This window comes from Bombina bombina, chromosome 7 (assembly GCF_027579735.1).
Source record: "Bombina bombina isolate aBomBom1 chromosome 7, aBomBom1.pri, whole genome shotgun sequence".
In the NCBI taxonomy this organism is placed as follows: domain Eukaryota; kingdom Metazoa; phylum Chordata; class Amphibia; order Anura; family Bombinatoridae; genus Bombina; species Bombina bombina.
The window spans coordinates 53031316-53044451 of NC_069505.1; the positions used below are offsets into that span (position 1 = coordinate 53031316).

General features: G+C 38.1%; 1 protein-coding gene across 1 annotated transcript in view; it reads left to right on the forward strand.

The window, feature by feature from the left end:
• The first annotated feature begins 601 nt into the window (after positions 1–601).
• LOC128665867 (toll-like receptor 5) overlaps positions 602–13136 on the forward strand; it is a 13411-nt gene continuing 876 nt past the window's right edge. The window contains exons 1-2 of the mRNA XM_053720105.1: positions 602–715; positions 11890–13136. The exon at positions 11890–13136 is cut by the window's right edge and continues 876 nt beyond it. Coding sequence (XP_053576080.1) covers positions 11895–13136 — 1242 coding nt within the window. The 5' untranslated portion in view covers positions 602–715; positions 11890–11894. The remainder of the gene's footprint in view (positions 716–11889) is intronic.

Here is a 13136-nt window from a genome sequence, read left to right on the forward strand (position 1 = left end):
GTAATTTTTACTAGAAGCATATTTGCTAATGGAAGTTTATTGCAAAAATGCTTCTAATTCAAATTGAAATGAACTTGTGCACATTTCATTTTTGAACTTTCTATCCCTTTAATGCGATTTACTGCTCTTTAAAAATTTTCTTTGCAAACTGATCGTCTGCAACGCAAAGTTACCATTCATAACAGAAAGGTTAAAATCTCATTAAGAGGAGATGAGATAGATGATATACTGATGTCTTGTATCACAAGTAAATGTAAATAATGTCTGGAATACTTGTGTAGATGAAGGTCTCCCAATCTCTGTTCCTTACGAGGTAGTGGGGTGCTCTGATTTCTATGTATTAGGAGGAAAAAGGTACAATTAGCATTTTCTCTGCTATTTGAGATAGGTTTTCTTATCTATTTTAGATCAGGTATAGAATATTATGTTGTGCATTTGGGTGGGACAACAACAGGATACCAGTACTAGAAGAGGGGATTGTGGAATTTCCCAGGAAATGTCCTAATCTCTGTGTCTAAACATTTATGTTTTCTACTGACGTCAGGCTTTGTTTCCTCACTGACAAGTTTGGCCTGGCTCTGGTTTAAATAGAAGAGCAGAAGGAAAACAAATATCAGTTCTAGTGTTACATCCTGGGGAGTGCCAGAGAGTATATCACAAATCGCAGAGTCAGCACGATCACTGAGACTGCCGGAATCAGAGTCGAAGGGAAACTGTGAGTAACAAAGCAGAACAGAACCTGAGTTCTACAATAGGGATGTTAAACTCAAAATGAAAGGGACATGAAACCCAAATATTTTATTTTATGATTCAGATAGAGCATGCAATTATAAACAATATTCTTATTTACTTCTATTGTCAAATTTTCTTTGTTCTCTTGGTATCTTTTTTTTGAAAAGCAGGGACCTAAAATCAGGAGCATGCACGTGTGTGGAACACTATATGGCTGCCGTTATACAAGAATGTTATCCATAGGCAAGAGCACTAGATGGCAGCAATATTTCCTAAAATATAGTGCTCCAGACATCTACCGAGATACCTATTCGAAAACAGAATACCTGGGGAACAAAACAAATTTCATAATAGAAGTAAATTGGAAACTTTAAAAAAAAAAGTATGTTTTGTCTGAATCACAAAAGACAATGTTTGGGTTTCATACCCCTTTAAATTCCCAATAAAGGGCTAGATTATGAGTTGAGCGCATATTTGAGCTTTCGAGAACCCGTAATCTGTGCTCAGTTTTGTTATTTCCGTGCACGCTACTGAGCTTTCTTGTGATCGCATCCTCGTGCTCAAAAGCACGCTCGATCGCGGCTTAAGTTTTCCTCTATAGACTTCAATGGAGCCTTGTTTTCATTTTGACAGTCTAACAGCCACAGCTCGTGTATCCGCGACCGCAAATACATATTAATATATATGTATATGAATGTATACATATATATTTATGTAACACAGCGCTCTCGGGAGTATAATGTTTTAGACGAAAGCCAGAGAGTGTGGGAAAAGGAGACAAAAAAGAAAAAAACTAAATATTATAGTGTAGTATGTTCAACACTATATTACAGAAAGTACCGGTAATCATATTCTGTATGGCTAAGTATTCCAAACCGGGCTGCGCATACTTAGCCATACACATTTCTTTCTCCGAAATCCGCATCTGTTAACCCACTGAGAAGTTTCCCCTTAAAGGAAGATTGCCGCACATACCATCTTTAACACAGTGGGGATAACATCCCAACAAAGCAGATTATATATCTCATAACACTGAGGTTTGACCAGGTGAGCAGAATTTGATTACCGGTACTTGCTGTAATATAGTGCTGAACATACTACACTATACTATTTAGTTTTTTTCTTTTTTGTCTCATTCTCCCACCCTCTCTGGCTTCCGTCTAAAACATCATATTCCCAAGAGCGCTGTTTTACACCCCTACACCACACTGAATTTTTCAAAAGACCCCCTTCTTGAGTGACACAGAAGGCTTTGGTCTTTTTAAGATAGCAGCGCAGCGGAATAGAGACTTATTGCCACCTGTTTATTTTATTTGTCTATTAAGCCAGCTTCACATACACAGATACAGGGGTATTTAGCGATTAGAAGTCTCTCTACTCATCTCATATATATTTATGTGTTTATAAGTGTATATATGAAGGATCTGAATGCACATCCCTAATTTATATTTAAATAGATTTCTATGTTAATAAATGTGTCACATAGGATTCTTATGTAAAAGCACTTTCCAGCCTGTTTTTTTTTCCCTAACGCCTCCAGGCAATATTTGTATAAAATCATTTTTAACAGTGTTACTATGAGTGTTGTTGTACATTACAATGTGGTTTTGGGGTGTTTTGTGCAACTTTTTTCACTTAACCACATGTGTTTACCAATGCTAGTGGAAAGAAAAGGGATGTGAAGCGCTATACAGCTAATATTTATAGTGGCTAGTATCTGTTTGTGCAGGAAAGGGCACAGTCTACACCTGACTGTAGAAAAAAACAATATAAGTGGGCTCACAATATATATAAATACAAGTAGATTTAATCAATACACATTAGCGACATATATATGGCCAACCATATAAAAAAACTTAAAACACTAAAGAAGTGTTATTGTGGGATACAGTGATATCAGTAGTATATATCACTGTATACCACAATAACACTTCTGTGGGTAACCAGCAATATATGTGTTTAGCACAATAGAGAGAGATATCACTTTATGTTTCAATGCATAGATATCGTGTGTTTATATGTCGCTGTATTGATACAATCTGCTTGTATTTATATATATTTTATATATTGTTTTCTTATACAGTCAGGTGCAGACTGTGCCCGTTCCCGGATAAACAGACACTAGCCATTATAGATATTAGCTGTTTAGCGCTCCATATCCCTTTCTTTCTACTATTCTCGGTGTATCCCAGACAGACCTGAGGGGGTCTGTATAGGACTAGGCTCTCTTTATCTTAGCCGTGCTCAGACAACACCCTCTTTGCTCTGATAGTGTTTACCAATGCGACCTTGCAGCCACATTTACTACCCACTTGTAATATGAATAGTTTTCAGGCGCACCCAAAAAGGCGCATTTTTGCCCCAACGTGAGTGCATGGGAGCATGGCGATCCAACTGTAATCGGGCCCAAAATGTTTAAAGGGACAGTAAAATCAAAGTTAAATGCTCCTGACTCAGATGGAGCAGGCAATTCATTTTTTTCCTCATTTACTACTATTGTCAGTTTTCCTTCATTCTCTTGACATCCTTTTTTTAACAGTAATTCTAGACAAGCTGAGGAGCATGCACGTGTTTTGTGCACTATATGGCTGATTTGTTTGCAACAGTATCTTTGTTGCAAACACTGCTTCCATAGAGTGTTAAAGACATTTGTGCGCTTCTGAGCTTTGATCAGCCTACCTAGATATGCTGCTCAACAAAAGAAAATGAAATACATTGTTTTGCCACTATCCCTATATAAGTCCCAGCCTGTATATATGTTCCTAACTGGTTCTGCCAGATAAACTAAATATGCTCATAAATAGCACATCTAGGCAAGTGACTCCACTTACTTTTCCCCAGAGGTACTCTGTATACATTGTTAACAATGCACCAGAGGATTCTGGGTAAGATTTGATTTGCTGCTAAATGAAGCTAATTTCCAGGGCTAAAGCAATATTCATTTAAGTGATGGTGGAGATAAAAGTGTGAGATTAAATCCTCCATTTCATAAAAAAGAGCCATAGAATGATTGCATGCACAAATAGTATATCTAGGCCAGTGATTTTTAACCTTTTTTTTGCCGTGGCACACTTTTTTACATAAAAAAATCCTGTGGCACACCACCATCCCAAAATTTTAAAAAAAATCACACATTGTAGCCTAATACAGCATATATATATACACATACACACAAACACACACATACTGTATGTATTGTGCTGTTATGCCATGCCTCCTACAAACTACCCCTGCACTGGGAGTAAAAAAACAAGCAAAGTTTAAAAAATATGTCACACTGTTGTCAGTCTGCCGTGGCACACCTGAGGATCTCTCACGGCACACTGGTTGAAAAACACTGATCTAGGCAACTATCTTTGCTTGCTATTCCCCAGAAGAACTCTGTATACATTGTAAGTATGCACCAGAGGATTCTGGGTATGATAAGGAAATTAGATATACAATATCTCATGCTTTTTGCTTCCAGTACTGTGTTTAACCACAGTGGTCCCCTTATGGGGTAGGTGCAGCAAAAACAAACCACTTCTCGACAGCTGTTTTGAGCTTATACGCTCTCATCAGCAGAAGTTAGGTTTGATTTGCTGCTAAACTCATTTTCAGGGCAAAAGCAATATTCATTTAAGTTATGGTGGAGATTAAAATCCTCTATTTTATAAACGTAAGAGCTGTAGAATTATTGCACATTTAAGCAAATATCCCCACTTGCTTTTCCCCATTGTACACATTATATATGCATAAATACACACATCTTGATGTCATGTATATATATATATATATATATATATATATATTTATGTCAGCATGTGCTTTAACCCCTTAATGACAGAGAACGTACCAGGTACGTCATAGAAAAAACTTCCCTTAATGACAGTTGACGTACCTGGTATGTCCTCTGTTGTCTTAAGTGCTGGAAGCGATCATGATCACTTCCAGCTGCTTACAAGGGATTGTAGTGATGCCTCAATATTGAGGCATCACTACAATCCCCCATTTTACATACCGATGCAGAAAGGGCCACTCTGTGGCCCCAACTGCATCGGCTATGTATGTCTTCAAATGAGTTGGTGGGTGGGAGCTGCATTAACCTAGCATCACATCTAGCTGTTAATATTTAACCGATCGTACCTTATCACCATTTGCTGCCGGTGCGGCGGTTGCAGCGGGGGGGGGGGGGCGGGGTTGGCGGGTGCGCGTGCGTGCGTGCGCACGCAAAATTTACAGCCCATTGAAAAAAAAAAACGATCGATCTAGATGCAGTGGCATCTCGGTTGTTTATTAAGGGATCTGGGAGGGTGAGGGTTGAAGATTATTTAGGGGGGCCAGCTACACTACAGAAAAATATTTTATATTTAAAAAGTTAAAAAAAACTATTTTGGGGGGCAAATTGGGTACTGGCAGACAGCTGCCAGTACCCAAGATGGCGGCAAATAGACAGAGGGGGAGGGTTAGAAAGATGTATGGGGGGATCAGGAAGGTTGTGGGGTAAGGGGGGATCTATCACTGCAGACTTTATGCCAAAAAATAAAAAAAAATAAAAAAAATATTTTTATTTCAGTACTGGCAGACTTTCTGCCAGTACTTAAGATGGCGGTGACAATTGTGAGGTGGGGAGGGAAGAGAGCTGTTTGAGGGGGGTCAGGGGGGGATCAGGGGGTGGGATGTGTCAGGTGGGAGGCTGATCTCTACACTAAAGCTAAAAATTAACCCCACAAGCTACCTAATTAACCCCTTAACTGCTGGGCATATTACAAGTGTGGTGCGCAGCAGTAATTAACGGCCTTATTATTACCAAAAAGCAACACCAAAGCCATATATGTCTGCTATTTCTGAACAAAGGGGATCCCAGAGAAGCATTTACAACCATTTGTGCCATAATAATTTCAGTGAGAAACCTAAAATTGTGAAAAATTTAAGTTTTTTTTTAATTTGATCGTATTTGGCGGTGAAATGGTGGCATGAAATATACCAAAATGGGCCTATATCAATAATTTGGGTTGTCTACTACACTACACTAAAGCTAAAATTAAACCTAAAAGCTCCCTACAAGTTCCCTAATTAACCCCTTCACGGCTGGGCATAATACACGTGTGGTGTGCAGCGGCATTTAGCGGCCTTCTAATTACCAAAAATCCATATAGGTCTGCTATTTCTGAACAAAGGGGATCCCATAGAAGTATTTACAACCATTTATGCCATAATTGCACAAGTTGTTTGTAAATAAATTCAGCGAGAAACCTAAAGTTAGTGAAAAAAATTGTGAAAAAGTGAACAATTATTTTTATTTGATCGCATTTGGCGGTGAAATGGTGGCATGAAATATACCAAAATGGGTCTAGATCAATACTTTGGGATGTCTTCTAAATATAAATATATACATGTCAATGGATATTCAGGGATTCCTGAAAGATATTAGTGTTCCAATGTAACTAGCGCTAATTTTGAAATAAAGTGGTTTGGAAATAGCAAAGTGCTACTTGTATTTATGGCCCTATAACTTGCAAAAAAAGCAAAGAACGTGTAAACATTGGGTATTTCTAAACTTGGGACAAAATTTAGAAACTATTTAGAATGGGTGTATTCTGGTGATTGTAGATGTGTAACAGATTTTGGGGGTAAAAGTTAGAAAAAGTGTGGTTTTTTTCAATTTTTTCCTCATATTTTATATTTTTTTATAGTAAATTATAAGATATGATGAAAATAATGGTATCTTTAGAAAGTCCATTTAATGGCGAGAAAAACGGTATATAATATGTGTGGGTACAGTAAATGAGTAAGAGGAAAATTACAGCTAAACACAAACACTGCAGAAATGTAAAAATAGCCATTGTCATTAAGGGTAAGAAAATTGAAAAATGGTCCGGTCATTAAGGGGTTAAAGGGACAGTCTAGTCAAAATGAAACTTTCATGATTCAGATAGGGCATGCAATTTTAAACAACTTTCCAATTGACTTTTATCAATGAATTTGCTTTGTTCCCTTGGTGGTATTTTTGAAAAGCTAAACCTAGCTAGGCTCAAACTGATTTCTAAACAAATCGCCTCTTAGCTCAGAGCATTTTGAAAGTTTTTTACAGTTAGACAGTACTAGTTCATGTGTGTCATACAGATAACATTGTGCTCACTCCCGTCTGCACTGATTGGCTAAACTGCATGTCTGTCAAAAGCACTGAGATAAGGGGGCAGTCTGCAGAGGCTTAGATACAAGTTAATCACAGAGGTAAAAAGTATATTAATATAACTGTGTTGGTTGTGCAAAACTGGGGAATGGGCAATAAAGGGATTATCTATCTTTCTAAACAATAAAAATGCCGGTGTAGACTGTCCCTTTAAGGACAAACTTTATCATAATTGAAGGTGAAGAGACTGGCAATTAGAGAACCTGTTCTGCAGTTGACAGTTGCGATGCTGCATTACGTGGCAAAATTAAGCATTGCACAAGTGTTCTCTGGTGCAATGCCATCCCCTGCTCTCACGTAACCAGTTGAGCAAGAGCAGGGAATGTAGATTCCCCCGAGCAAACAAGTGTCAGGTGAATGATCTCGGCACTTCGGAGGTGGCAGAAGAGGCAAAAGAAGCAGTTTCTGCTTCTTAAAGGGACATGAAACCCAACATTTTTCTTTCATGATTCAGATAGAGAAAACAATTTAATTTTTTTTTCCAATTTACTTCTATTATCAATTTTGCTTTGTTCTCTTGTTATTCTTTGTTGAAGAAATATCCAGACAGGTAGCGTGCACATGTCTGGGGCACTACATGACAGGAAATAGTGCTGTCATCTAGTGCTCTTGTTAATGTAAAACATTGTTGTAAAACTACTGCCATATAGTACTGCAGACTCGTGCACACTCCTGAGCTTACCTTCCTGCATTTCAACAAAGGATAAGAAGAAAACAAAGAAAATTTGATAATAGAAATAAACTGGAAAATTGTTTAAAACTGTATGTTTTATCAGAATCATGAAAGAAAACATTTGGGTTAATGTCCCTTTAAAATAAACAAATTTTATTGTTTTAAAAACAAAACAAAAAAAACTTACTTCTAATTTAAAGTGCCAGTAAACTTTTATGAAATTGGTGGCATCTAAACAATTTTAATAAAGTCAAATGCATATTTATATTAAAATATCTATTTAAAAAAGTAAAGAAGCGCTTTGTTTTTAATATATTTTTTTCTAATTTTAACTGTCAATCAAGACTTACGTTCTACTCTGCTCTAGTGTAGGACTGCCTGTGGGAGTGTTGTGCCACGCCCCTTTTTCCCTCTTCTGCGCGCTCATTTAAAGGGACAGTCAACACCCAGGAAAACTTTATCCCATACCTTAGATTCACACAAAAAAATGCGCCTGCACCGCATCCCATCTTCAATACCACTAACGTTATGCGTCTAATCTTCTAAAGAACATACAGTTTTCGGCGGTAGATATGGATGCCAAACTCCTCCCCACCGTTACGTAGGAGGCTTTTTCTTAAAGTCATCTGCCAATCAGAATCAAATCCGCGGCTAGATTCTTTACATGCGTTCACGGAGACACTTCCTATTTCTTATAGCGAGCGGACTAAAATTATAATGCGCATGTGCATTAGCAATAGAATAGCGTCCCTGTGAACGAGGATTTAATTAAAAAAAGAAGGGGGGAGGAGTTCGGCGGCCATATCTACCGCTGAAAACTGTATGGGCTTTAGATGATTCGACATATAACGTTAGTGGTATTGAAGATGGGATGCGGTGCAGGCGCATCTTTTTTTGTGGATCTAAAGTATGGGATAAAGTTTTCCTGGGTGTTGACTGTCCCTTTAAAACACAAGCAAACTGATTTTTCGGTCAGAGCTAAAGTAGAGCGCACGCGCAATTCAAACATCGGCTGTGCGGGGAGATCAGCAGCGCGTCTCTTTAATCTCTCTATGGGGTGACCGATTAATGCTACAGAGTGTTTGCGGTAGGGGCTGGAAGAAGCGGATTCTACTATGGGGCAGTCAGAAGAGGAATAATTAGATGTAAATATATTCTTTTTATTTGTAATACTGTGAGAATAAAAGTTTACATGCTATATGACATATGAAGTTTGGATTTAACAAATTTGGTTTTTAATGTTAACTGTCCCTTTAAGGCCATTATGCCGGGGTAAACAAGCTTGAAATGAAAGAAAGTTAACATGAGATTATCATATAAAATCCTTAAAGGGATATGAAACCCACCATTTTCTTTCATGATTCAGAACACAGCATCCAATTTTGCTCAACTTTCTAATTTACTTCTATTATTAATTTTTCTTTGTCCTCTTGGTACCTTTTGTTGAAAAGCAGGTATGTATGCTTAGGAGCATGCACGTGTCTGGAGCACTATATGGCAGCAGTTATGCAAGAATGTTAATCATTTGCAAGAGCACTATTTCCTGCCATGTAGTGCACCAGATGGCTACCTAAGTATATCTTCAACAAAGAATATCATGGGAACAAAGCAAATATGATAATAGAAGTAAACTGGAAACTTTTTTAAAATGGTATTTTCTGTCTGAATCACAAAAGAACATTTTTTTTTTGTTTCATATTTCATTAATTATGCATAGTAAAAAGAACTTTGCAATACTAATACTAATAAATAGCACCTTTACATTTATTTTGTTATTTCAAATATCCACTTTTGCCTGTAGAAACCTATATTGGAAATGTCAGTACTGCAGTATTAATAATAGAAAAGCTATGTAAACACGAGGCACCTGCAGAAATCAACATCCAAGTGGGGGTAGGAAAAAGATAGTCTAGCCCATTTAAAAGTCTGCTCCTGCAGCAAATTTGAATATACTTAATTATTATCAGCTGCTTGTCTGAGTACACTGTCCCTGAAAAGGGATAGAAAAGTCAAAATTAAACTTGCATGATTCAGATAGAGCAATCTTGGGCCCCCCAGATGTTTTTGAACTACATTTCCCATGATGCTGAGACACTCTTTAGGCTGTCTGAGCATCATGGGAAATGTAGTTCCAAAAGATCTAGGGGCCCTAGGTTGCTGACCCCTGATGATGACTTACCTTGGCACCAGTGTTTCCTCTAAAGCCAGTTTTGTGAGCAGGCCAGCAGTGAAACAGTTAATTAGAGCAATTAACAAATACTACACAATGCAGACTGTAAGGTATGGTTCCCTTATAAACTGTCTAACTTAGACATCCTCAAACTTAGCCCTCCAGAGGTTTTGGAACTACATTTCCCATGATGCTCAGCCAGCTGATATGCGGCTGAGCATCATGGGAAATGTAGTTCCAAAGCCTCTGGAGGGCCAAGTTTGAGGATGTCCGTTAACTGCTTGGTAGCTCACAAAACTGGGCCTGCTTGGCACCTCTGATGTTTTTCGGAACTATGTTTCCCATGATGCTCAACTAGACTGCAGAGCGCCTAAGCATCATATGAAATGTAGTTTCAAAACATCTGGTGTGCCAAGGTAAGCCCTCACTGAGAAAGAGCATGTTATGTTAAGACACTTTTACATTTACTTCTATTTTCAAATGTTCTCTTAGTATCCATTCTTGTGAAAGAATATGTACATAGACTACACTAGATGGTAGCTAGGTGTGATTGGTGCCTGCACACGTCTCTCTTGTGATTGGTTAACTAGATGTGTTCAGCTAGCCGCCAGTAGTGCAATGCTGTTCCTTCAGCAAAGGATAACAGGAAAATGAAGCAGATTTGATAAGAGACGTAAATTGGAAAGGTATTTCAAATTGTAAGTTCTATCGAAATCCTGAAAGAGACATGGTGGTGAGAGTCCACAATCTATTACTCCTGGGAATTACACTTCCTGGCCACTAGGAGGAGGCAAAGATTCCCAAACCCCAAGCTCCCCCCTCACTGGTAAACTAGTCTGGCTTATAGCTAAAATTATAGCAAGAAAATAAATAAGAGCGGAAATATAGCAGCAGGGGAAAAAAGATGTGCAAAAAATATACCATCACCAATAAAAAACATAAGGGTGTGGTCTCGTGGACTTTCACCACCATGAAAGAAATTAATTTATTAGGTAAACATAAATTGAGTTTTCTTTCATACAGGTGGTGAGAGTCCACTATGTATTACTCCTGGGAACTAGTACCCAACACTGTGGAGTCCACGAGTAATGAAAAAGTAGGACAGGATAAAAAACATCCTTTTTTCACAGAGAAACTAAATCCACAACCCAAAAAAGAATCCAAAAAATGAATTGGAAGTTCCTTTATTTGTTTTTGTTTTAAATATGCACTTACCTATAGACACTCAACTACTGGGAAAACCAGTAGAAAGCCTACTCTGAGTGGAAATGGGCCTCAACTTATTCCGAGAACCGCTCTCACTGTAGAATCACATGCACCTCTTAATTCTTCACCTTCCTCCAGCGGAGGCAAAGACAAGACTGGTTACCAGTAAGGTGGGAGGGGTTTAATAGAGCTCTTGTGGTTTGGGAATCTTTGCCTCCTCCTAGTGGCCAGGGAATGTAATTCCCAGGAGTAATGGATTGTGGACACTCAAAACCTGTTTGAAAGAAATTGCATGCTCTGTGTAAATAGTGAAAGTGATGTAATGTCCCTTTAATACATGTTATGCATTTAAGATATATGATAGATACATAAAATAATAGTTTGAAGCACAGATACTGATATAAAAATCCAGTATAAAATCGTATATAAAAACTTACTGAGATGCTCCCTGTTTAGCTCTGTCGAAAAGGTTAGCTGGAACACTCACTGAAAGTGGCTGTATAGAGAGCAGACACTCCCCCTTCCTCTGTATATGAAAAGACACTTTACACAAACAGGAGCAAGCTGGAGGAGGTATACATCAGTATACTTCTAAAACTTTAGGGATGGTTAGAAGTTTGAAAATCAGCGCAATCTTATTTAAAGAAACCTGTATGTGCTATATAAATGGATCATCTACAAAACATTTATGCAAAGAAAAATCTAGTGTATAATGTCCTTTTAAGAAGAGTTTTGGTTAAAATATTCGCTTCCTATGTTGCTCTTTATTTTATGAAGGTTATTTATGTTAACGTCCGTTCATGTTTTGCTTTAACTTCCCAATATAAAAATATACAGTATGGTTTATATTAAACGTATATATATATATATATAATACAGCATATTTGCATTTCATTATTACTAACACACAACCTCTTGTTTTTCTCATTGCAGGCACCATGTTTCTATACTCTGCCTTCCTGTTTCTTTTGTCCCTTCCCTTTTGTACCCCCTCTAATTCTTCTAGCTGTACTTCATATCTGTTTCTATATACCTGCCAGGCTCGAAGCGTATTTTCTATTCCTTTTGTTCCACCTGAAACCCGCATTCTCCTCCTTCCCTTCAACCACATTTCCTCTATCTCGCAAAACTCTTTTCCATGGCTTCCCCACCTGAAGACTATAAACTTGGGTTCACAAATTTCTTCTGGCACCTTTTCAGTTGGAGAATCTGCTTTCTTCAATGTATCTAACGTGAAAACTCTTGACCTGGCAGACAACCGCAAAATGCAACTCCATCCCAGAGCATTCCAGGGCTTGACCAAGCTAGAAGTACTTTTGCTGTATTCCAATGGACTTGATGAATCTGTTTTGCAATCTGACCTCTTTAAGGATCTTATTTCCCTACGCATGCTGGACCTCTCCTTTAACCAAATCCGCAGGCTACGGCCTGACCCCAGTTTCCAAAAATTAAGCTCACTATCCTCCATTTTACTGAAACTCAACAAAATAAATTTTCTGTGTGGAGATGATCTCCAGAACCTACATGTAAGAAAGCTAGAGGTCCTTGACCTGTCATCAAATCCACTACAATTCTTCTATGGGACTTGCACAAACCCTTTTAAGAACATTAGTCTGGGTACCTTAGATGTCTCCTCAATAGCTTGGAATGAAGAGAGTGTTAAAAATTTCACCAACATAATTTCTGGGACTCAGGTGAATTATATCAAAATGAAGCATGCTGGTGCACTGGGAAGCAATTTTGGTTTCAATAATCTTAGGGATCCAAATGAAGACACATTCTCCGGCCTTAATGCAAGCGGCATCAACATGTTTGAACTTTCCAATGGCTTTATTTCCAAACTGGTCCCTCATGTATTTTCTTCATTTCACCAGCTTTTGTCCCTTGACCTCTCCTCTAATAAAATCAATAAACTCTTGCCTGGAGCATTTTATGGACTTGAACAACTGGTGAGTCTTAACCTTTCTGGTAATCTCCTGGGGGAAGTCTTCATCTCGAGTTTTCAGGGTTTAGCACCCAATGCCCTTAAAGCCCTGGACCTCAGTTCCAACCACATTGGAGTAATTCAATATAGAGCTTTGGATTGGCTTGTTTCCCTGGAATCACTAAACTTAAGAGACAATGCACTAACTAAAATACCATTGGTAACACTTCCCAAAGTAACTCTTATTTTGCTAGCA